The 26,681-nt window shown below is 45.0% G+C and overlaps 1 protein-coding gene across 4 annotated transcripts in view; it reads right to left on the minus strand.

Annotated features, from left to right (window-relative positions):
• Positions 1-26,681, minus strand: part of CTDSPL (CTD small phosphatase like) — an 88,873-nt gene that overhangs the window by 12,687 nt on the left and 49,505 nt on the right. For 3 of the 4 annotated variants that reach the window (XM_087824860.1, XM_087824859.1, XM_087824858.1), the window contains exons 2-3: positions 12,846-12,997; positions 5,092-5,124 (exon numbers count right to left, since the gene is read on the minus strand). In XM_087824860.1, the coding sequence (XP_087680986.1) occupies positions 5,092-5,124; positions 12,846-12,997 (185 nt within the window). Of the gene's footprint in view, positions 1-4,454; positions 4,744-5,091; positions 5,125-12,845; positions 12,998-26,681 lie in introns of those variants that run through there. The other variant, XM_016196184.2, reaches the window with a different exon arrangement.

The raw sequence follows: 26,681 nt of genomic DNA on the forward strand, positions 1-26,681 counted from the left end.
TCTGCCTGGTGCACGCACATATAGTGGTTATTGTTATTATTAAAATGGGCTACACAATAATGAATGTTTAATTATAACAGCTACTCTAACTATGCAGGCCCATTTCCTGGGGTCATGTTTTATCTGAAATTCACTGCGGTACATAAATATATTTCAGAGCTATATTGGAACCACAGTATTTTATTTTTAAGGGATTGAAATTTTCAAAAACTTGAAGGGAAACTATAGAACCACAAGCAAAATGCAATCCAAAGTGACCTCCAATAATAGGAAACAAATAAAACTGGTCCATGTTCAGCGCCAGGCCTGTGCCTGCCCTACTGAGCCATAACAGTGGGTGAATGTGGCGTTTTCACCTCTTGGACTCTGTCTTGGGAAGTTATACTTTAATCAACATGCTGCATGTTAACTGGAAAATCTATTTATATATCTATGTCTTTGTAGTAGCTGACTCTACCTTGTGATCAAAAGGTCATAAAGAATTAATAAAACACTAGATATCTTCAGACAACCTCATTCTTGATTTAGAGTATTTATGTCTTTGGACCTTGTTTCATTTTAAGAAATGATTTGAAGTATTTTAGTTTACTTTGCGGCATAGTCAGTATCTAATGTTAACAAGCGAATTCTCCGAGCTCTAAGAAGATCAAGCTCTATTCAATATTTAATACAAAACAAAACACAAGAAAATATCTGTCCCTAGCCACTGAGAATGAACAATTAGTTTATCAAATAAAACAAGAAAGAAATGGAATCAAGACGTATTCCCTTTTAAATGGCTATTTTTTGGGTCTAAACTCTGAACCTTAGTCAAGGATCTCGAGTTAGTTTTGGACTTTAGCTGGTTCAATAGTGACGGTAACGCCAGTGGTCAGCAGGTTAGGTAAATCTGGTGGGGAAGGGCTGTGCAGGGCTGACCAGGATGAGGCTATGGGCATTGCTCATCCTAGAGGGGCTCTCTCTAGTGAGCGTGGGTGCTTCACCTCCTCCCACATCATCTAGAAGAAGCTTTGATGGCCTCCCAGCTCCCCAGGCAATGTCCCTAACCTTGCAGCACTGGGGAGAGATGTGCCTTAGACCTGGGCCATGGGATTCAGGGTCCTGGGAAGGACAGTGTCATATATGGGGTGTCTCCCCAAAATGTATACGCATGTTTTTTGATAGCTCAATTGGTGTTTCTTTCTTTTCAGATTTAACCCACTGGAATTAATAACTATTCAAAGTATGTATACATTTTTGGGGGACACCTTGTATTATAAATCATCAAGCCAGCAGGTTATTAATAAAATTAAAATAAACTTGCATGAACTTTTCTATCAAAAAGTGCTTTAAAAAGGCAGGATATGATAAAGTCTCTAAGTGAACATCAGGATTTGGGTTATTTCTATTGTTTGGGCCATAACAAAAAGCATGCTTGAGACTAGAATAAAATTAGTTTTAACGTCTTATTATACAGTTCTGTAAAGAACACAGACATGAAAACACAACCATTCTCTTTTCCATGCCCCCCATTTCTTTTCCCAGATGTTTCCCTTTTGAGTTTGGTGTCTGTCCATCCAGTCCTTTCTCTATGCATTTATACACTAAAATAACATTTTAACATTGTGTAATTGCTAGCCTGGAAAGTAAGGATCCAGAAATTCTATCCCTCGCATATCTGAAAACACCAAAGATCTGCCAAAAGGGGCTCAGTTATTTTCCAAACCCAAGAATAAAAGTTACTTTCTTAGCACATTTAACTCACACTTTACCAGCACTCTCTGAGTTAACAGAGACTGAAATGCCTCACTGTACTTCTCTGAGGGAAAAGCAAGAAGGGTGTTAGGCAAGCTATTGATTTAGCATTTGTGCTGCAGAGGACAAGGCCAGGCGGGGGGCGGCAGACTCGGAAGATTCCGTGAATCCCTAGTCTGTGCCTAAACACACACAGCTTCGCTGAGAGCCAGGCTTTGGATGCATGCACACTGTCCAGGCCACTGTAAGGGTTCTTCTGGACAGCTGTGTCCTTGGAACATGCAAGGACACTGCACACATGCAATAGTGCTTTGCTGCGTCAATGGATCTGTTCGGGTGATGCTTCAATCATTTTTTCTTTCTTTTATTGTTCAAAGATGCCTCTATCATTAACTAAAAAATGTGCTGAAGCAAATTTTCTCTCCTTCATAAAACTGAAGAGCAAGAGAAATGTTGTATCAAGACGAGCACTGCAGGGGGCTGGGGGGGGTGAGGGTGGGGGGGGGAGACCAGAAAGCATGTGGCGGGAGGGGGGAGGAGGAAGGGACCATGACTTGCCATCCAAGGTTTGGGAGTTCTCTTCCTGGGAGTAGGTCTCAAATTTCCTGTCCTTGGTGGTGGACTTGCAGCCATGAATAGTTAACTCTATAGCTCCTTTCTTTAGTGTACCCACCCCATGTGCCCTCACAGATCTTACGGATGTAGCACCTGTTCTTGGTACAGTAAGACCTCGATATAATGGGCTAATTCAGGTGAGGGGGTGTCCCTTAAAGCCCAAAGTCTGTTATATAATAAAGTAGGTTTTCCGAATGCGTATGTTAAAAAATTGACAAGGTAGTTTACCTGTTTTTACTTATGTAGACACGCTTGTGTAATTAAAATTAAGTATGTATGAGAAGTTTAATTTCACAGAAGAGTTTCCTATATGTATTACTGTAATTTTAAATTTATACTGAATAGGTCTAGTAAATGTGTGCATTCACCAGTCACAGAGAGTAAACACATGCACACGGCTGGGGCTTAGCGCTCCTCTGAACAGCGGCCGGCAGGTGTTAAAACAGACAAAAGTGCTGTGGAGGCGGTGGGGGGAGGTAGAAGTGGGGGGGGGGGGCGGTCATTGGGGGGGAAAAGGGGACATCTGTAATATTTTCAACAATAAAGATTAAGAAAAAAACTGCTGCAGAAAGTCACACCACGAGCAACAGAACCAATTACCTCCCACAATGCGGTGTGATTGCTGTAGATATGTAAGATTTATTTATGTCCATGAAATTTCTACAGTGTTTTTTTTCCAACATATGACCTAGTCACTAAATTTGTTAAAAACAACAGTGAATTAATAACAAAAAATAACCTGTTAATTTAATTATAAGCAAATCTTGGTTAAAAGCATTTTAAAATTAGCAGGGTGTTAATTTGACATAGGACTGGAAATTTTGTCCGTTAAATCCTGTCTGCTCAATCGAGGTCCGTAAAATCAAGGGTTTACTGTACATTAGACCTCAGGCTCTCATATGTAAGAGGCAGTCAGTAGTATATTAATCTAGCACTGGGCTAAATTATACAAGGAATCTTTTCCCCCTTGGCTATTTATTCTAGGCGTCTAGAATGAGTCTAGGTTTTTGGGTAAAGGATCTTTCTCAGCAGAGTTTTTACCCTGACAAGTGTTTGATTCAGCACCTAACTTTATACAGAGCAGTGAATTAACTTTGAGAAAAAACAGTGCTATTGGAGCCTCAGAGGTAGGGGGAGAGATGCCCACTGTCACCTGTTTACTATAAGTACCTTTGCAGAAAGAATACAGTATATGAAACTGCATTTTATGACGGCTATAAAGAGACCTCTGGTTATCAATCCCACTGGGGATTAATAATATGTGAAAAAATCCAAGGAAAGATAGAAGAACAGATCTGAATCCTACTCAACACTGAATAAGCAGTCATGCTGCCTTACCAATCTTTTTGATCAGTTTTCCTAACAATGCCCAACCCCCCAGTTGCGCTGGCAGAGTCAGAATCACCCCACAAACCCTTGCAACTTACTAATAAATGGAGAGTTAAAAGTTCTGAGAAAAATGAAATGATCAGAAACATTTTGGGCAATTTTTAAGTGACATGCATCACCAAATGTAGAGTCAACCCATACTAGTGAAATCCATTCCTTTCAAATGTAGGATTGCTGTATCTCTTGGATGAGCCCAGAAAATAGGGGGAAAAGTCCAAGGAAAAATAGAGAACAGATTTGAATCAGACTATTTGAAGAAGAGAATCTTTTGGATTAAAATATCAATTTATGGACACCTTCCAAAACCTAGTCCTCTAAGGTCACAGGGCCACTAGGAAGGTCCTGTTTGATATGGGCATCTCGACAGTAAGTTTCTTTCGAGAGTCAGTCACTGGAATGGCCTCAGGCCACATAACTCTGCTGGTCAAGCAAGAGGAAGTAGAAGAGCAGTGAGGGCAGTGGATGCCTGAGGGGTGGCTGGTCCAGGCCTGTGCTGGGGTCACACACTGGTACAGCTATTCTCCCAAATCCCAGGGCCGAAGGCAGAAGTGGGTGGCCCAAGGGAAGCCTAGCTGGGCAGAGTTACAGCCCACCAGCCTGTGGGGGTGGGGTGGGTCCTGCAAGTTCAAGGTATATTCAGTTGGGCTGATTTTCTGATCTCGGGGCCACAGCCAAGCTACCGACACTGGTGAACAAGTGAGAAATGGTCCTCTCACCTGGGGCATGGGCTTGGTGAGCCCAGTTCCACCGGGACAGTTCCTGCTGCAAAGAACCATGTCTGGGCAAAAGTGTGTTTTCCCAGTCTGTGGAGTTGGGGCTAAGGTGCCGGGTGGTGGGCTGCAGCAAGCCGCCTTAGCTAATCCAGGAAGGCGAGAATCTGGTTAGGAGACACTGGCTGCCCTGCTTTTCCTGCAGAAGGGAGCTCTCTCTGTAAAGGACTTACTGTTCACAGTGTAAAAGGTAGCCTTGCCCGGCCAGTGTGGTTCAGTGGTTGAGCGTTGCCCCACGAACCTGGAAGTCACGGTCCGATTCCCGGTCAGGGCACAGGCCTGGGTTGTGGGCTCCATCCCCAGTAGGCGGTGTGCAGGAGGCAGCCGATCAATGACTCTCTCTCATCATTGATGTTTCTATCTCTCTCTCCCTCTCCCTTCCTCTCTGAAATCAATAAAAACATATTAATAAAATAAAAAAATAAAAGGCAGCCTTATTTTTCTTTTTAACAGTGCAGAGCTGTTTATACCACACAATAAAACGCAACATAAGCAAGGACATTGATAAAAATATTTTATGTTAGTAGGCCCAAAGCTGCAAGACTCTATGAATGTTGAAATAAAAGTGAAGAAATATACATACACTTGGTATGGGAATGACCTGCCTCTGGTCACCCTGAGGAAAAAGAAAAAAAAAAAAAGTCATTGTCAGGTTTGAAGAGAAGAACATATACTCTAAAAAAACTGCAAAGCACTTGTAAGTATATAGCAGGCATATAATTCCCATTCTCTGTACCCTGGTGGTCTTTAATAGACACGAGGAACCCTGAGATTTTCCAGTCAGGGCCCTGCGCTCCACCATTCCTCCCAGACGCCCCCTCCCCTGACCATCCAGGCTGGGTTCCTGAGGCTCATTAATCATCTTGTTTATTTGAATAGTGCCTCCCTTACTTCCAGAAATTTAATCCTTAATTAAAAATTAAAAATGAAACCCCATACTCTACTTTGATCCATGACTCCCTCTAATAACTGGCTCGTTTCTCCTTTTAAGTAAGTTTTCCCTAAGAAGACTAAGACTTAAGTCTATACAAATAGGCAGGGGAAGGAAGACCAGTTCGTCAGATTACCAGGAGCTCCCTGGCCACTCGTGGTCCTCTTCCAGGGAGGACCGGGCAGAGGGGATGAGGCGAGGAACAAGAAATGCCCTTTGAGGCCACAGACGTGGGACAGCTTTCCCTTTAAGGGGCACAGAACCTGTATTCACAGGGAGTGTTAAGAAAATTCAGGTCCCAAGGAAGAGCATCAATCATTTCCTCAGCCTTGAATGCCCATCAATGCCCATTGTTCCAAACATGGTTGATGGAAACACTTCCTTTTGGCATCACTAAGAAATGCTAATAAAAGAACACATTTCTCTCCATTGAGCATTTCCACTTTCTGTGCGTCTTCCGTTTTAGATGGTGGGATGGGAGGCAACAGATAGCAGCATGGCTCCTGAGAAGGACGTGCTCCATTTCATGGTCTCCCACACTAAGCGATTCGTGAAAAGTGTAACCATCTTTTATTAAGGGGGGTTTGGTGACGGTTCTCACGGAAAGGGGCCAAACCTGAATATGGACAGTGGCAGATGGCTGGCACCTTTCTGAGCTCTGCTCTGACTCCAAGAACCATTTAGCAGCTTCTTGATTGTCTCCAGACCCTAGTTGTCCCCTCTGCGGTGTAACAGCAACTATTATTTCCTCTTGAGATAATCTTGATGGCTCCTTCCTTTTTTCGGGACACTCGGGGCTCGTCGTAAGGATTCTAAACGGTCTCTTGCTATTATTACTCAAGGTAGAGCTGTGCTGCTCTTCAACACGTTGGCACCATCGAATCAAATCTCAATTTTCAAGAATTTATATAGAGGAGTCCATTTCAGAAGCTCTTAAATGATACTGTTCCCAGCATCTGGACCTGGGAGATTTTAACCAGACGCTCACAAGCCCTCACACGTTGGGTCACTGTGGAGGAGGGTTTCTCAACCCCAGCACTGCTGACATTCTGGGCCTGGGAACTCTGCCATGGGGGGGGGGGGGGGGCTGTCTTGGATATTGTGGGATGTTTAACAGCACCCCTGGCCTCTACCCACTAGATACCAGTAGGACCTCCAGGAGTGACCATCGCAAATGCCCTCAGATGTTGCCAAATGTTCCGCAGGGGGCAAAACTGCCTTCAGTTGAGAACACTGCACTAGCGGGACACTGCACACAGCTCCCCGCACAGGTACATCTTCAATGAGATGAGTGCCTCAGTGACGAGACAGGTAGCAGCGACATCTGAAGGGCTCGACCAAACCCACACTGGGACCAACGGTGCTATTCTAGACAGATATTTGGGCTTGAAAATTACCCCCGTTTACATGTACGTGTGTGCGCGTGCACACGGGGTATTCACGTAACAGTGAGTGTCCAGAAACCTTGTTCACTCTGTCCTCGCCCTTAGAAGACCCTCCTCGGTCTCTGCCACTGGGGTCCTCTAGATGCTGACTCCTCCCAGCCTCTGGCCAGGGGCTGCACACATTTATTTTGGGCAACCAGCCTGCAGGCCCAGGGTGTAACTGGATGGTGGCAATGGCTGCCACCCCAGGCCACTCCTGCCGAAGCATTTCTCCAGGCCTAAGTACACGCGGGTGGATGGAACCCCAGGGGCCATCTATGGCGTCCTGTCCACAGCCTTGCGTCTCCCTCTGGCATGCTGAGCTCCAAGAGCAGGGAGAGCTGAGGAGTCGGCAGAAGAGACAGGCCTAGAATCTGCTTCCACATCGAACGGGCCTGGGCTTTGTGTCCCAGGTGTCCTGAGCAAGCGGAGAGCAAAGGGCAGAGGGGCCTCCCTGGGAATTAGCTGGTCCACTTGGGCATGGGCTCTTTCTAAGGGGTCTGGTCTCACAGATGGAAGAGTGGAGTGTTATGCAAATGATGTATTACTCAGAGTTAACTTCATTCTTGAAAAGGCCATTCTGACAAATGTTAACTGGGGGAAGTCCATGAATGAACACTAAGTCCAGGTGAGCTCAGCTCTGCCAGAGAACTGTCTTTCTGTCTTTAAAGGCCTTTACTTGCTGCTGACACACACAGCTAAATACTCTGGGAAGCCTTCCAGGGATGCAACACCATTTTTCCATGTCATTGCCTCTCGGCAGAAACTATTTTAAAATAACTTTTACTATGACAGCAGTGATTCTTCTCTTTTTCAAATTCTCTACAGGTCTACAGCACAAACTGTTTTCCCTTCACTAATGGCTATTTTCCAACAGCAATGATTTTTAAATTGGGGGAGGGAGAGTATAAGGAAAGCATACTGAGGATATCATATCAGAATCTGGAGCTGCAATATGGTTTACAGTGGAATGTCGCCACTCAAATTTCACTGATATATTTTTCTACCCCAGTGGAGAGTAGGTTTAATAACTGTTAAGGCAAGTCATCTTTCATTATCCCCCCCTCAAATTTCTCAGCTATTCTTAGACATTTTTCTTCTCTATACATTTTAAGTCTTCCTATCCGGAAACACAGCACATTTCTCCATAAATAAGAGCTGCCATATCGAAATTTCTTAATGATTCTAACTTTTTTGTAGTGTTTTGGGTTTTCTATATAAATAATCATGTCACCTGCAAATAAAACTAATTTTGTATCTTTCCCATATTTGTACCAGTTGTTTTATTTTCTTGTCTTATTACATCAGCCAGATACTGCCAATGATTTTCCTATGTTGTTTACTGTTTATTTTTAGAAGATAGCTTTTTATCATGTTTAAATGCCTTTCTTCTATGTATTTGGCTATACTATTGATTGGCATATAAAGGTTTATGGCTATTATTTACTTCCTGTATTAGACCTTTTATCATTATAAAATGTCCTGCCCTCTCCTGTTTAATGCTTTTGGCATTAAATTCTGTTTTGTCTGATATTCACACCGCCACTTTTGCTTTTTATTTGATCTGCTCTGTACGTTTTACCCATCTCTTTATTTCCCACCTTAAAAAAAAAATCACTGTATGTTAGATACTGGGTCAAAAACTATTCTGTAATATTAGCACAGTTTACCAATTAATTCCAGTTTTCTTTATGGCCACATGGTAGGATTACATTTCTATGCCCTTTGAATTGCCTTGGCCAATAAAAAGTAAGTTGAAACGAGGCATGTTACTTTTTTTCCCCTCCTAATAACGGCATAACAAACATTTATTGTATCTTGTTTTATTGTTAAAGTAATTGGCTTAAGGTCACATGAGAAGTAACTGGTATGGCCAGGACACAAGCTGAGCCCCACATTCTTGGCATCCACATTATTCTGTCTTAGCTCAGTGTTTAACCCACAGGAACGAGGCATCTTACGTCTGAGTGGAAACTCAAAGAGCCAGTGTGACCACCACATTCCCTCTTCCGTGCTGTGACAATCATGGAAGCAGAGATGGGCCTTTCTCAGTCTAGGTCCATGAGTGAGCATAAGACAGAGTTATACAATCTAATAATGATAGTTATTAGTCACATGAGACTATTGTAAAATGTGGCTAGTCCAAATCAAGATGTGTTATAAATGTAAAACACACCAGATTTTGAAGAATTATAAGATAAAAAAATGTCAATTTTATCTCATTGATAATTTTTTCAATTGATTACATGTTGGAACAATATTTTGGATATACTGGATTAAATAAAATATATTATTAAAATGAATTTGCCTTAAAACTATTTTAAAAAATGGGGCTACTAGAAAAGCTTAAGTCGTATGTGGCTCGCATTATACTTCTATTGAACTGTGCCACAGAGCAGAAGGCCCAGCCAACCCATGACAAACATGCAGCAGGAGTGAAAAATAAATACTTTATTATTTTAAGTCTCTGGGGCTTCGGGGGATGTTACTGATGCAGCATAACTAAACCCTGGCTGACTAGTAAGTACATCTGCTCAGTAGTCACTCCTCTTTTTTGTGAAAAGGGCTCGGATTTTGTCTCAATTCTTCCCCTTTCGGGCCTCCCTTGCTGCTGGAGGGTAGCCATGTGACAAAGTTCTGGCCAATTAGACCTAAGCAGGAGTCTCCTGGGGTTTTCTGTGAAAGCCGTTACTCTCCATAAAAGGGACAGACATGGCTAGGCTCCTCCTCCATCTGTGTTTCCCTTCAGTGTGGACATGAAGGCTGAGGCTTGTGATTTTGAGATAATCAACCACAAGCCCGAGGATAAAGGCAAACATGCCGAGGACGCTGGAACAGAAAGATGAAAAGACAAAAGAACAGAAAGAGTCAGGGTCCCTGATGGCCTCATCAGGCACCTGAACTAATCCCAACAATGACCAATGTCAGGCTTTTTATCTGACAAAAATAGTCCCTTATTTGTTTAAGCTATTATTTCTCAGTTTTCTTTTACTTGCTGCCAAAATCATTCCTATCTGATATAGGTATATTCTTGGAAACATATACGGCTGAATTTTTCAAGCTCATCTGATATAGTCTTGGTCTTTCATTAGGAGAATTTGGTTTATTAACCTTGGTTTTATGCCTACTCTTTATGTTAGGTTTACTATTTATTATGTGATTTGTCCCTTTTTTCCTTAATGACTTGTTCACACTTCTGTTTATTTCCCCTTTCACTCTCTGTGAATTCTGAGGATCTATTTTCTGACTGTGCTACTTGTTATATATAGTTCTATTCCTAATAGTGATATTTATTCCTACATTTTCTATAATTATATTGTAACAATATCAATCTCACCCAGGTTTTTCTGCCCCCTTCTCTGAGTCACTGTATGTCTGAAAGTGTACATCTTTTTCCTTAATTGATAAATGATATCTTGATCACATATAGAATTTTTGGTTTGTAATTCCTTTCTCTCAGTAGCCTATAAATGTTTTTCATAGTCTTCTGGCTTTCTGTGTTGCTGATGGGAAGTCTAGTATAATTTTTCTCTCTTTCTCTCTCTGAAATAACTTGTTCTGGTAGTTTGTAACATTTTCTCTTTATACCTAAATTTCAGAATATAATTAGCATATATGTAGGCCTATGCTCCCTCTCTTGTCCCCACTAATCCTGCTGTAGATTTGGTACCTTTTCATTCTGCAAATTAAAGTTTTTTTCAGCTCAATGAAAATCTCTTCTATTACTTATTCTCTTCCTGGAACTCCTATTAGTTGCACATTAGGTCTCCTAGTTGCCCCCCTCCCATTACCATCTCTATGTTTCCGGTCTGAATTATAAGATATTTCTTCCATTTGCTCTTCCAGAACATTAATTCAGTTCTCAGCAGTGACCATTCTCACTGTCTTTTCTCAGTTTGTTTACTGAATTTTTCTATTCAGAAATCATGGGATGTTTTTTAAGTTCTAAAAGTTACTTTTGCACTTAAAATTCAGTTCCTGAAATGGCATTTCCTGAGTTGAAGCTCTCTGTTAAAGCTCTCTCCTATCTCTTCCATTAGTTTTACCCCAATAGGAGGCTCATATTCTAATTTTTCCACTGGGACTTTCTCAGCAGTGGCAAATGAGGAAGCAGCGCAAGGCCCAGCAAAGAGTGACACTTTCATGGTCCAGCACAGCCCAATTAACAAACCACAGAGAGATGAAGAAAGACCCTGTACTATGGAGCTTGTCCAGGGCACAAGAACTGAGAGCAATTCAGCTCACTGATACAGCCCCTCCAAGGACTACACACATACAGTGGACTCACAGGTTCCTGCTGGCTGGTGGGCTTCACAGGACTATATGTTTTATGCCTTTGTTCTAGGACTCCAAGAGAGACAAGCAATTTCCTGTGTTGGTGGCTCCCTGCTTCTCACTGAGTACCAGAAAGAATGAATCCTGTGCCTGTTCTTTCCCCTGGAGATGTCAGGAAACTGGAAGCCTTAATGCACTTTCCAGGCTTTAGTGCAGGCTCAGCTGGGTTTTATTCAAAGAGGGAATTTAAAAGGTCAAAGCCATGCGCTCTGGCTGTCATCTTCCCAGAATCCCCTTCTTTCCATTCATGTGTATTTTTAAAATAATGTATTTTCTAATCACAAAAGTAATTTAAACATATTCTGGGAAAAACTGGGAAAAGAAATGAGAGGAAGAAACAAAATACAGAGGAGAGGAGAAAATCCTACATGTAATCCCACTGGTCTGAGATAACGTCTTCATGTTGGCATATATCATTCTAGTCTTAGAAATGCCTTTGTGAGTGTGTGTGTGGGGGGAGTGTACGATTACATACATAATTACAGATACACTCACCTACTATATTTTAGCGTTTTTCTCTGACGTGGTATATTGTGAACATTTCCTTGTATCAGTAATATTTCTGAGATGTCATTTTTAATAGCTGCATACTATTTGATTGTATGGGTTACTCTATGGGTCTTTTACTGTCTACTGTCGATCATTAGGTTGCTTACAATTCTGCAATATTATAATGTATTCTGGATAATACCTTGTGTTCTTGACACATCTATAATTATGTCAATAAGGTGGAACTGCTTAGGGGAACAAATAGGCATATCTTTAAGGTTTTAAGGTCAGATCCCAATTGTCCCTCCAGAAAGGTACAACCAATGAACACTCCTACCAATAACCAACTTATATCCTCTGCTCTCCCTTACTACTCTACACCAAAGCCAGGTATTAGCTTTAAAAATATCTCTAATAATTTGATAATGTACAAGGATATCATTTCGTTTGTATTTCTTTTATTATTGGCCATACTCAACAATTTTTTCTTTATTGACCAACTGTATTACTTATTTTGAGAAACGCCTGTTCATGTCCTTTGCTCATGTTATTGGGGACATAAAGATTTATGACTTTTGTGTCCTCAATCTTGACTGTCTTCATAACGAATAATCCCCTTTGCCTCTCTCAGTGATTTTTGCCTGAATGTCTACTTTTGGCTAAATGAACAGTGCAACCCGTTTTCTTTTTGCTTGTACTTGTGGAATGTCGTTTTGCTCGCTCCCTTTACTTTTAACTATCCTGAGCTCCTTTGCTTCGAATACGTCCGTAGGCAGCATGTGGGTAGAATCTGTTTGTTCTTGTTTGCCTACGGTGACAACTGGCTTACACTGCTTTATTTGAAACCTATAAAAGAATATATAATGGATGTTTGTTATTAAACAAGGTAGTTAATCCATTTGTAGTTATTACTGGCTCTTTCCCATGTCTGCGTCTCCTTGTCTTTCCAGGTCTCTGCCAATGGCCCTTCCACTCTCTATTCCTACGTTCAACTGGCCAAGAGTGTTATAAACAAGCGACTCTCACAACTCTCATCAAGTACCCTCTCCGGTGGCCACGTGGGGAGGGCTGAGACGCCCTTTCACAAAACAGAGGACGCCTGGGGTGGCTTCAGATCTGTGAGGAAGGCCTGGCGGGGACCCGCCGCGCCGCACTGACCTTCTGCAGCCCGCCGTTCTCCTCCAGCAGCGGCGGCAGCGCGCCCGGGCCGGCCGGCGGGGCCTCCGCATGGTAGTCCCGGAAGCAGCAGAAGAAGGAGCTGAGGATGCTGCGGCTGCGCTGCTTCTTCAGGCCGACGCTACCCTGGGAGGCTGGGGAGACGCAGCACCCTGAGGCCCCGGGCAGCGCGTGCTGGGGTGCACCCTGAGGACGGGGCGTGCGCTGCCCCCACCCACCCCGCCCCGCCCCGCCCCACCCCACCCAGCCCGCCCGGCTCCACCCCACCCACCCCGCCCCGCCCCACCCCACCCCACCCACCCCGACGCCAGCCCACCCCACCCACCCCGCCCTGACTCCGGGAGGCCCACTCAGGACAGGCAGACGAGGGGCCCCGGGAAGTTCCTCTAAAGGATTGTTACTGGACGAGTGAATCCTAGGCGGCCAGCCGGTCCATGGAGGCCAGTCCCGCTGGCTGGACGGAATTCCTCGGACCTCAGCCCAGCGGGGGCTGCTTGCTCATTACGTGACCCACCCTTAGGGTCAGGCGCCCTCTGCATTCCTGAGCCCGGCAGAGAGCGGCTCTGACCCTGCGTCAAGCACCCCTTCAAAACAAGGATCCTTTAAGGCACAAATCCTTGGCGCTCTCGGAGAAGCATTTCTCTATCAAGGGTCCCAAGAGTCACTTTGAAACTAGGTTCTTCGATAATCCCCGCTCTCCATGGAAATGACTCATTTCACGCGGTTAAGAAATAGGATGTGTAAGGGCACAAAGGAGGCCCCTTCCTCAGCTGAAGGGAAGCTGACTGCAGCCTGGACTCACAGAGCCCAGGGCTGAAGGCTTCCGTTCCACTTAAACAGCAAGAAACGTGGCACAGAGAACAGGCGCTCTGGCCTGCGCAGGGCTGGCCCGGGCAAAGCCCGTCTTTGTGAGACCCAGGGCAGTACTGGGCCATGGACTTGGTCCCTGACCTGGCCTGAGCTAAAGCTCCTGAGAGAGGGATGGATCCTTTCTGTCATCCAGGGTGCAAGATAAGCTGACACAAGTTAGGAATAGAAGGCAAAAATTAGTATAAATGAAATGCACACCTCAGGGGAGGAAACTCACAACTTGGAGGGGCAGGGGGATTTTGCATGGGAATGCAGCGAGGGCTTTCCCCCCTACATATCACGCCTGGGTGGGTCAGCAGTGCTCTGAGAAGAGGCTATAGGTAAAGGAACATGCTTACGGTTAAGGGGAAAATCACCAATGGAGGAAATTACTTAAGTCCACACGATCACTGTTGGAGTTTATTTGTCCCCAAAAGCAATTCTGGCAAGGCTCCTATTTTTGAACACGAGTGACTTGTACACCACCTTCCCTCTGAAGAGACTGCAAAACCTTTGCTAAAAGTCTTGGGGTCCTTCCCTGCTGACAGCAAAAGCCAATGCGTTCAGGAGGAAATTCTGAAAAAGTATGGAAAAGCTGTTTTTCCAGCAACTCTACAGGCATGGATGGTCACTAGGCTATGTTTGAGCACATGGCCCAGTAAGTGTGAATTTAAGATCCCTTTTCACTAAAGGCTTTAGAACCATAAATCCCCAGGAAAGCGGGCTGTTTATCTGCCTTGTGAATCTCTGAGGACATGTGCCAGGTACCATTTCAGGCCCCACCTGCCAGGCCAGGCCAGGCCAGGCCAGGCCAGGCCAGGCCAGGCCTCCGGACACAGAGGCCTTCCGAGCAGCAGTGGTGGGAAGCAATAATGACACTGTTTACCAAGGACCAGGCCTCTTAATTCCAGGACTTTACAGCCCTCATCTCATGTAGTCCTCACAGCTACCCAAGGAGATAGGTGTCATTGCTTCCATATCACTGCCGAGAAAATACAACTAGTAGCTGCAGGTGCCGGGATTTGAACCCAAGACGGCCTGTTACCAAAGTGTGTGCTTTCTCCATGTGCCATGTGGAAGACCATCTTGAAACAACTTAGGTCAGATTAAGGAGAGGAAGAAAAAGGCCAAATGGAGAGACAACTGCTGCAGTAAACTCCCATTTTATATAAATGATTGGTTAAACTCTTTTGTTGTTATATTGGCTGTTTTAATTTTTGTGCCACACTCAAATAATTTAGTCAGAGGAGGGGGAAAAAATCTCTCTTCTGCCTTGGCTGGTGTTGCTCAGTGGTTAGAGCGTTTTCCTGTGTACTGAAGGGTCACGGGTTCGATTCCCAGTAATGGCACATGCCCTAGGTTGTAGGTCCAATCCCCGGTCAGGGCATGTGCGAGAGGCAACCGATCAATGTTTCCCTCCCACATAGATGTTTCTCTCTCTCTTTCTCTCTCCCCCTCTCTCTAGAATCAATGAAAAACATATCCTCACATGAGGACTAAAAAAAACACACAAAAAACCTCAACCCTTTCTTCTCTGGCCAATTCTCTGCAAGTAAACAAGTATTTGTTCATGTCTCAGAGACACTGAGCAGATAATACCCAGGTTGGGCAGTAAATAGCTCTGCAAAAAGTACCTTTCCAGATTCTATTTTCATCCTCAGGTCACACAAATCCACCTATAACTAACTAACTTATATGCTAAAAAAATCCTAAATCTGGAGCCAGTGAGCTACTTATAATTTCTACCATATGATTATTTAGCATGTAGAAGCCATAAATAGACTAAGAGTCACTAAATGAGCTTGAGTCACTTGGGAGCCTATCGTCCCCGATGGGGAAATGGCAGCTACTCAGCTTCTGCCTTCTCTGTGGAGCAGCTTAAGGGGTCTCACTTCCCCGCCTGTGCTAGGGTCCAGGCCTCTTCCTGCCAACTACAGTTAGTTCTAGGATCTGCAGGGACCTCTGGGAGGCTGGGGGATTTCTAATTTTCTAGTCACTCTTGGCTGAGTCTGGCGCTCTCAAAATCAGGCCGGGGGGGAAATGCACGGATTTCCCCACTCTCAGTGCTCATTTGTTCCTAAAAGGGCTCAAGACACGGGCTGTCTGAATGTAAGGAGCCTACTGCCTTCCACCCCCAGCTCTTGCCTCTCCTCTAGCTACAGTCGGGTGAAAGGGTTTTGGTTGCTACATGAAATTAAAGCCATAGTTTAACGGACAAATGTTTATATTATAACATTTTATTATAACATTAGATCAGAAAAACTAGATAAATAATTGTATATCTGACTTGATTAGAACCGTGCAAAACAAATTAAAGGAGATCATAAATAAGAAAAGGCTGGCAAAAATATGTCAGAATGTTATAGTAATTGTCAGGCTATGAGTGCTCACATTTTTTCCTTCAATGTATATTTTCCAAATGTTTTATGGCAATTATACAGTACTCTAACAAAGGGAAAGCAAGTAATCTTGTTACGCCTTCATTTGGCAACTTGGTGATGCTCAAGAGAAACCATATCCTACTTCTAAATCGAAACCTTTAGACTTACTCCTATGCTTTCCCACTCCATGCCCGTGAAGCACAAACCGGGCAACAGCAGTGTTGTTAAAAGCCTCGCAGGAAGCAAATGTCGCTACTTTCACGGCCCACACCCCCTCCTGGACCGTGATTATCTCCAACCCGCCCACCTCAAAACCAGAGGAGGCCCACGTGAAAGGCAGGCACCAAACAAGTGTCTTCCCCAGCAGAACGCTCCCACTGGCTTTCTCATCTGGCAGCCCCAGCAGACCCCCACCCGCCCTGCACACACACATGCGTCCAGCTTCTTTGTTCTTTATCAGGACTGGGCCTCTCACCACCTTTCTTCACCGCCTTTAAATGTTCCTACTGATAACATACATAAGAGGGAGGTCTCCTGGTGGCTCAGGTATCCAGGAGCAAGGTCTTTAGCAGGATGGTAACAGCAGGAGATTATAGAGAGTTTAATGCATACATCTTCCTGTTATGTGGGTTTTAATACTTCGGAGGAGTAAAGGAAGGAGCAGCAACTTCGAACATCAGTCTAAAACATTACATAAAGATTTTCTTTTTTAAAAATCAGACTTAGGAAGAAAGAGTCATAGACAATCATTCCAAAGTTTCCTGCTGCCTTTTCCCATAACCTTCCCACTCGTATCCACGCCCACACCCGCCCACCGCACTCCCGGTTTCCTCTCCGATAGACTCCTCACCACGCTGACATCCCCCCTCCCACTCCTCTTGTCCTCATATCCCCACTTCTCAGAACATGCCTGTTCTTCAGGGGCTGGAGGAAGCCCACCCCAGTGGAAGGGATTTGTTCCTTGGCCACTGAATTCCCATGTGAATGTGTGTATATCTGAGCTATGTCTTCAGCTCATTCCTCTCCACTTCCAGGCACCCATCTCCTCGTCTAAAAACCTACCCTTCTCCCTTTCATCAAGTAGTTGGGTTTGATACCCTTAGCAGCTCTTATATATGTCCTCAACAATTTCCTGTCCCTGTCATATCCCAGCTGAGACACTCATCACTTTGTCCCTGGACACCTGTGATAGCTTTTTCACTTGTTTTCTTGCTGATCTTGTGTCCTATAATTAATTATCGACAGGAGCCACCTAGGGAAAGCCCAACAAGTAAATAGGTTCTTTGGTCGTTATGAGTGTGGACTCTGCAGTGAGCTTGCTTAGGTGTAGAATGCTGGCTTGACCAGCAGTAGTACAGGGCCTCCTAGGTAAGTTACGTGACTTTTTTGTGCTTCAGTTTCCTTATCTGTAAAATGGGGATAATAAAGGTACTCATCTATAGGCAGCTGTGAGAATGGGGTTATTATAAAGCATCAGAACAGTGTCTAGCACTGGGTAAGCACTTCATAAATGTTAACTCTTGTTATTAGCATTAGTCTCCTAAAAGCTTTTGCTTTTTAAAGGAGTGGGGGTTCTGGAGGAAAATCCTAAATCAAAGGCTGGATTCTGTGGGTATATATTTTTTCCCTGGCATCTGACAACTAGGAGGCATAACTTACCATCACAGGTCCTGGTTACATAAATGGCAATTTAGAAAGCAAAAGTAGAAAAAAATCTGGGGAAGTGATTCTACTTAATTGCTCTAAAAACTGGATGTAGAGATGAGAAAAGGGAAGGTTAAGGGTCCAAATGCCCTAAGCTGTGCATGAAAAACAAGTGTCCTCCTGTGTGAGGTGGACCACATGAGGACCATGCAGGAGGCTAATGGACCCAGCACGGGCCTCTCTTGCAGGCTCACCTACTGGGCCCTTAGATGCTGCCATTTCTCCCAGGCTCTGGCAGAGCAGGCCTGTCAGATGGACCACCCTTTTCTCTCCCTTAGCCCTGCTAACGAAGACATGCCCATGGCTGGTGCCAGCAGCTGCCCTTCTCTTCACACAGATGGTTGGGCCATGGGCACGGACATCCCATAGGCTGAGTAAAGGGAGATCATTAGCAGGAGCTTTGAAATTACATTTGGGTGTGAGCCCCAGCCCGGCTCTTTGTTAGCCAGTGTGACTTCATCTGACTAAGTCACACCAGTAACACGGGCATCATAATGCCTACTCTGCAGGGCTCCCTGTGTACATGCGGCAAAAACACGTACGTCTGCGTAAGAGGGAAAATCTACCGGTAGCCTAAAGCATAGCAACAAAAAATTTTGTTTGCTTTAGACACGGTACAGTGTCTTACTGTGAACCTTCAGGAGTCAGCTTCTATCTGGACAACAGTCCTCCCAAAACAGCCTGGCTTTATGAGAAAACACGCTGACAGACCCATCTTGTTTCTGGTTATGTGAATTCTAAACACAGAACTTACAGTAGCTCTTTAAAACTGTACCACCTATCCAGTGAAGTTTTCTTTGAAGAATAATAATAGAAACCAAACAAACATATACAAAGGAGCTCCACATGTAAAGCTTAGAGTAAACCCTAGGGCTCAGTTTTGTAGGCACTCACCTGAAATATAGGTAGAAAGTGTTGTAATTAAAAACATGAAATGTCCAGGGGTAAGTCCACCAAGGCTGTCGGTGAGGTTTGTCCTTCAGTGGGACAGGCGGGCTGGTCTAAGGAGCTATCAAACCGTGCTTATGCCAACGTGCAAGGCACAAGGGAATTCACGACCAGTCAGGAACACAGGCTGAGAAGGGGCAGTTCTAGTCATCCTCTTATACCGCCTGACTAACTGGTTCCTTCTATACCCAGAAATTCAAATGTTGACCCCAAACAGCCAGTGTTTTCTTAATTAGCCTGACAGCTGCCTGAGCCCACAATCACTACCCTGGTTTGTACTCTGGATGTGGGAGGCTTCAGGACCCAAACTTCCAGGTTGCACATCAATTCGGAGCTTCCCACGTTCACCTTTGTGAGCACCCCACCCATCCTTTGTATCTCTGAGCTGACCTAGAACTCCCGGTGCGCCACACACATCTCTACACAATCAAAGGAGTAGTTCAGGAGGAAGATCAGAGTAGCCGAACACACAGGCAGAAATGCTGGCTACTCACTATGAGTCCATCCCCAATCATCTTGGCAGCTACAGAAAACAGAAGGTTTGCCTTTCATTTCCATGGTGTCAAGCCACCTACGTGCCGGCACAGGGGCCAGACTGCCCAACACCCAGCGTAATGGAATTTCTAGGAGAACACTGACTTATCACATAAGAGCAGAATTAAAAAAGGTGTTCCAGAGCAGATTTACATCATCCAAGTATTTACAGCAGTGAACAAAAATACATCCTGCCCGGCCAGTGTGGCTCAGCAGTTGAACATCGACCTAGGATCCTGGAGATCGAGGTTCGATTCCCAGTCAGGGCACATGCCTGGGTTGTGGGCTCCATCCCCAGTAGGGGGCGTGTAGGAGGCAGCCGATCAATGACTCTCTCATCACTGATGTTTCTATCTCTCTCTCTCTCTCCCCCTCTTCCTTCCTCTCTCTGAAATCAGTAAGGACACATTAAAAATCAACATCCTGTTCCAAGCATCAACGTGGACACCAGTGCTGTTAAGGCTGCAAAACTGCACCCTGGAGTTTCCCAGGGTAGGGATCTGTCTTTAACGTAGGGGTGTCAGACCACTTTACAACCCCGGAGAGGCCATGCAGCTCAACGCACAGCTCTGCTACTATGGATTAAGCTACACACCTTTTTTCTGGGAGGAGGGGGAGTTCCCTCCCGAGGTCGGCGTTTAAATGAATGCACCATTTCTTCTCTTCGGGACTTGGGCTGCAACCTCTGGAATGCATCCCAGGGCCGTGGTTCGCAATGGGTGTTGAACAGGAAATTCTGGGCAGTCTATGCATACATTACATTCCTTTCCCACCCCAAAGAGTGGTCAACAACCACAGCTTCCCTCTGTTTGAATAGAAGGGGGGTGTCGAGGGCGGGGAGAAGCCAGGGCACAGACTGCACACAGTTCAAAAAAGCAGATGTGGCTGCTGAGGATCCAAACATCTTTTTCTCCTAGAAAAAGGGCTTAGGCACCCAAAGAGTCACTTTTTGAGATAGCCAGTCAATCCCTATTCCTTTTCTAAGCGATAAATTTCCCCAGGGAATTCCACCCAATGCTCTGTGAAAGAAACGTACCTCTGAAAGCGCATTTTCCCACTGCAGCCAGGGACTGGCACGGCTCTTCCAGCAGAGAGAAATCAAGGGGGTGGGGTGGGAGCAGGGCTGGTGGCTAAGGCTGCACAGGGAAAATTCTATTCTCACCTTCCCATGATGATAGGATGTCGTTCTCCTGCTCACCGTTGGCTCCTAACAGCCCACATTAGCTGAGAGCCTCGTTTGTGCGAGACTTTTACATAAGCCATCTCTATCTCTGGCCTTCACAGTGCACAGTGCCAATATAACTACCTCTCTGATGAGAAGGCAGAGACTCGGAGAACATTCAACTACACAGCAAGGGTACTGGGTTCAAAGCCAGAGGAACCTGCCTGCAGGGCTCCCAGCCACCTCATAACCCTCCCTGCCTCTCCCCAGCACTCTTTGGGGTTGGGGTTTTATTTCTAGGGAGAAATTGAATAGGAGATTTTGTGCCACCTGCCTTCACTCCAAATGCTACACTTTAGAAAAAATATATATATGTTTTTTAATATTGATTTTAGAGAAAGAAGAAGAGAGAGGGAAAGATAGAAACATTGATGAGAGAGAAACATCGATCAGCTGCCTCCTGCACACCCCTACTGGGAATCGAGCCCGCAACATGGTCATGCGCCCTGACCTGGAATCAAACTGGTGACCCCTTGGTGCATGGGGTGACGCTCAACCAACTAAGCCACACTGGCACGGCCAAATGCTGCACTTTCGAGAACTCCCAAATAAACCAATGATATTCACGGCAGCCCTATGAGACGAGTCCCTCTTCTGGGAATGCCCTTCCTCACCTTAGCACTTCCCCAGACCTTTGTGCCCGAGGTCACACACTCATACGGAGCAGGGCTGGATATAAACCAGGTCTGTGCGAGTCTAGAACCCAAGCTCTTAAAGATCACTATACAGAGCCTGTTTCTCACATTGAGAGCCAAAGTTAACAGAACAAAGGATTTAAAGAGGTAATGCACTTAGGAGGAAGTAAAGGTTAAAATTTAACAATCATCAAATAAGTGAATGTTTAAACAATGAGGCCAGTTTTGTACCTATTAAATGAACAGAAATGATAAAAATAAAAACATATAGCCAACGATGGAGAGGTTTTGATGGCACAGGCCCATTCATTCACACATCACTGATAACTCTGCAAATGGAACAATCCACGTGAAAAGCAGATGAGTGGCATGTCAAAGACTAAACTATCTGAACGTCTAAGAGAGTAGAAATGGTCAGTTACATCAGTGCACAGCAACCAGACAGAATCCTGTGCTGCCTGAAGAAACGGCCATTATGAAGACACACAGAGAAGTGTCTGTGGTCACTGGCAGGTGAAGCGTCCCAGACACTGCGCATGCCTTGCGTCTGTAACTTTTTAATGTGCTTCTGGACAAGGTCTGGATGGTGGGCTCCAGGGACACAGGCTTGGAACCTCTCTTGTTCACACCTGAGTCCCTGAGACCTAGAAACATGCTGGTACAAAACAGGCCTGTCATAGCAGGTGTTTACTGAATAAATGAACGTATGAAAGGAAACAAAGAACAGTGAAAATGACTGATATTTTAAAAAGAAACAGTTCCTGCGATTCTTCGAGAAAGAGCTCAGCTCGAGCAACACCACTTTCCTGGGAAGCCCTCTTGCCCACAGCAAGCTTCCCTCCTCTAAGAAGTCTGAACCTATGCTACCCACATTTGGCCAACCCCTTCTGCAGACCCAAATTGTACCTCCCCTGCCATCTTTAGTGAAGATGGCAGTCCCTGCTTCCTATAAAATAATTAGTGCAAGTTTCCAGAAAGAGAGATTATGTAAAATTCACTAATATGTTAAGCAAGCATGGCAACCTCTGGATCACAAGACTAGGTTATTACTTTTTTTTATTCTTTTCTATCATTTCTCAATATATAAAAAAAAGTTGAGTAAATATTTAAAATGCTTCTGCTCAATAAAATAGATGGGAACATTTTCATGTATCTTTCTATGACCTGATTTTGATCGACTCTATTGTACTCCACAGTACAGATGTGAGTTGCACTATATTTAAACTAACTTGGGCCATTTATGTTGTTTCCTTTAAAAACATGTGTCGTAAAAAACCTTGCAATTTGCAACAGTAATGCTGAGAACAATCTGGTTGTCTTATCAATATGGGACAAAATAAAATAAGTCTCTAGGTGGAATACTACACAGCTGTTAACAAGGCTGCAGCTCCACACATACTGATACTAGCTAACACTTATCTTAGTTAAGATGTGCCATGCGCTATTCTATGCCCTTTATATACATTGACTCATTGAATCCTTTCAGTAATCTTATGAGGTAAGGACTATTATTATACTCATTTTATAGATGGAAAAACTAAGGTCCAGAGAAGTTAAGAAACCTGCTTAGTAAGTAGTAGAGTTTGTTCAAACCCAAGTAGTCTGTGCTCTTGACCTCTGCCCTGTATTGCCTACTGATAATGGAGCTCATCCTGAGACATGTTAAATGAGAAAAGCGAGGTACGAATGGTACATACAGCATGCTACTATCAACCTCCAAATACAAAATTAAATAAATTAACAGAAGAATATGCACACACACATGTATATTCTTACATGTACAAAGAGTATCTCTGGAAAGACATAAATAACTGGTTGCTTCATGGGAGAGAAATGGAGGTCAGAACTGGGTGGGAGGGAGAATTATTTTTTACTCTATTCTCTTTCGAATCCTTTACATTTTGTATCATGTATTAAAATAATAATTCTGTGTCATGTATTATGCATTATAATCAGTAAAAAGTATAAATATCAAAAATAATACTGAAATAAGCACAGTGTCCATAATTTTATGAGCATGTCTAATGATTCCCTTAGAAGAAAATCCTAGAAATGTAATTGCGAGGACCAAAGTCTTTGGAAAAAAATGTCAAGCCTCTTGACACCTATAGACAACCTGCCTTTTAGTGAGGCAGTGTGGATGTGTACTCCCACCCGGGGGGTATTACAGTAGGGATGTGCCAACACCGAGACTTTAAACAGCCTTTGTCAATCTGAAAGGTAAAAACGGCAACTCATTATTGTTTCATTTGCATTTCCTTGACTGCCATCCAAGTATGTTTTTTGGCCATTTCCATTTCTTTGAGAATTATGCTTATAAATTTTTTGCCTATTTTTTCCTTTGATGTGTAAGGGTTCCTTTGTCATACAGTAGAGACAAATAATGCCTCAGAGTCCTCAATAATCCTCCTCAAAGAACGGATGCTTCCCTAGGCCAGAAACAAAACAAAAAAGCTCCCATCTGTCTGCCAGCAAATCTTCAATTCCTACATCAGTTTTGCCCCTGATCAATTATGACAGTATACCCATCATTTATCGTCAGAGTCTGTTATCTATGAGGCAAGACCTGGATGTCTGGACTCCCTATTATTCTGCCAAGAGGATTCCCTTGATCAGATGGCCGTCACACACCTACCTGTCAGGAGAGTGGACCTGTCATGATGGGAACTGATATTTATAAGTCAATGCCACAGATCCACCCAGGCCTTCACCTGCCCAGGGGCACCACTGAGCTACCTCACAGGATTACCTGATTTGCAGAGCTGAAGGGATCTCAGAGGTCACTCACGTGGGTGGTTTCTAAGTGAGTGCCCAGGATGCTAATTATGAATAGGGGTCTCCGAGAGCCTGGGGATGTGGCTGCAACACAGCTGGACGCACATGGAAACACCACGCTCTGCTGCTGTTGGGAGGCTGCACACCTGGCAGGCTGCACACCTATGCGGCTGGTGACAGTCAGGGGCTGTTTCTTATTTACGATGTTGAATATCTATGTCTCTATTAGCAAATGAGAACAAAAACTAATTCTTTAATACATTATTTGCTAGCATTGATATGGGGTCCATGGTGGGGGCAGGAATGAAAAAAGTAATAGTGTTTCTAATGCAGACTGGAAACCTATGAGCCTAGCCACCATAGCTGTTCCTCTCAGTTCCCTGGGGTGGCTTCAATGGAGGAGTCTTCCTGTCTCTTGCTGCTCTGGTCATTTCAGCACTTCGGCGTTTACCCCCACTTGCTTGTGTGCTATCTTTTAATTTCTTTCTGTCAGCTGGCCTACTGTCTTCTCTGTAACTTTCCCAAGGCCTTACAGACCTCTCCCAAGTTGCCACTGGTCATCATTCTGGTCTCAAGTAGCAGAACTATCAGCCCCCAAAGGGCGGTGAATTCATCCAGCATAATGCTTACTGGGTGTCTTCTCTGTGTCAGGCAGTGATCTTGGTGCTGAGGAAAAGAGCAGCAAACAAAACTCACAACAATCCCTGCCCTCGCTGAGCTTACAACCAGTGGGAACAGACAATAAACAAACATGTAAAATATAGAGGTCAGATGGTGGTAAGTACTGTGGATCAAAGTAAAGCAGGAGAGAGGTTAAAGAGTGGGATGTGTGTGTTTAAATAGGGTATTTGGGGAAGACCACACTGTAAAAGTGACATCTGAGCAAAGGCCTTCAGGAGGTGAGGGTGAGCCTTCGGGATTCAGAGCACAGCAGGTGCAAAGGCCCTCAGGCCAGGCCATTCTGGGCATGTGCAAGAACAGCAAGGGGGCCAGTGTGGCTGCAACAGAGTAACTGCGGAGACGGAGACGGTGGTAGGAGAGGAGGTCAGGGGTGAAAGGCTAGGTCAGGCAGGACCTGTATGCCACTGGAAGGATGTGGTTTTTCCTTTGATTGAGATAGGAAAGTTGCTGGAATAGTGCCATTCAAATGGGAGGCTTATGACAGAAACATAATAAGGCTATTTAGGGCCAGAGTCAGGTGCTGTGGAGCCACCTCACCTGAGGTACATTCCTGGCTTTGGAGAACTATCACCCCTGCGATGTATGCCCTCCACCTCTTCTCCCATTCTGTTACCCACCCTCCACTGGCCTCCACACACACCGCCCCCAGCATTCCTTCTGGAATGCTCCCCACCCTTACCTGTCTGTCAGCACCTGCTCTGTTCCCAGGACCAGATACCTACTTTGCAAGGCCCAGTGCAAAATGAAAATGCAGGGCCCCTTGTTCAAAAAGTAAGAATTTCAAGACTGAAACGGCAGAGCACTAAACCAAGTGGGGGGGGGGAGGGGGAGTGGGGAGGGAAGACCTCTGCTGGGTGGCCCCGCCTATTCCTGTTCTACCCAAGAAGGCAGATGAAGGCAGGGGCGTGAACGCAGGCCGCGCCCCCGGACACAGCCCTGGTTGGAGGTGTAGGGGACCACGGCCCTCGCTACTACATTCCGCAAAGAGCTGAACGAGTCTGGGCGGAGAAGAAAGGCAAGCCCAGGAACCGGTGCTGGGAGAGCAGCCTTTTGGCGCAAGGACAGCTTCCAGGAGGGGCAAACCTGAAACTAAAAGAGAAGGCTGAACAGAAACGTTTCCTGCATGTGTCCTCTGCCCTGGGCATTGAGGGAAAGAGGCTCAACAAGGCGGAGGGTGCAGGCAAACCTCCATGGCTGTTGGCCAAGGCTCCCCTTGGGCAGGGCAGTGTCCTGGGGGAAGTGGGACTGTGGCTGAGCTGGAAGGACGGACTGAGGGCATATGGAGAGACACTTATATGGGAAGATGGGAATTGACAGAGGCAAGCAAGCAGCCAGTGTGTTTGAGGGGCAACGAGGAGGCCAATGTGACTGGTGGCAGGGGATGTCCCACCAGGTGAGACCAGAGTTGGGGGGTAGGTTTTAGCTTGAAGGCAGAGTTTGTGTGTGTGTGTGTGTGTGTTAGTGAATGCTTTGAGGAGGGACAGGGACAGGCTGAGAGCTGTCCTCTTGGAAGGCTTGCCTGGCAGAGTATGAAGGACAGAAGGCAGGCTTAGATCCCCATCTAGGCAGGGGTCACGCTGGCGAGGGCAGGGGGGTAGGAGCCTACCAAAATCAGCCAGGCAGCACCTTCCTGCCATCAGCAGTGGGTTTGCACAGATGGACAGGCATGAGAGAGGGTTCAGATGCACATCTCCAAGCAACAAGTAGGAGAACTGCCCACTCCTGAGACACAGTTCTCTGGCAGGATGCCTCCAACCACGTACATCCCGCAGAATTCCTAATTTTAGCATCCAGACTGGAACTTGTCTCACCAAAATAAACCTGGCCACAAATATTTACTTTTATCATTATTTGCCAGTGTAGAGGCAGGAAGATCAACAGGAGCCACAGGACATTTTACACGTTGCCCACCAGGATAATTCCTCAGGGTGCCCACTGGTCCCCCTTATGGGAGAAGCCGGCAATAACAATAGAAGGGAGCCTGCAAGGAAAAGTAAACACTGTTGGCACCGGGTCACTCGGTGCTGTTTTTCAGTCTCTCAAATATCAACCCTGGACTTCGTAACCCTTTCAAATTCCTTTTCCACAT

Source organism: Miniopterus natalensis, chromosome 15, assembly GCF_054644295.1.
Source record: "Miniopterus natalensis isolate mMinNat1 chromosome 15, mMinNat1.hap1, whole genome shotgun sequence".
Classification (NCBI taxonomy): Eukaryota; Metazoa; Chordata; class Mammalia; order Chiroptera; family Miniopteridae; genus Miniopterus; species Miniopterus natalensis.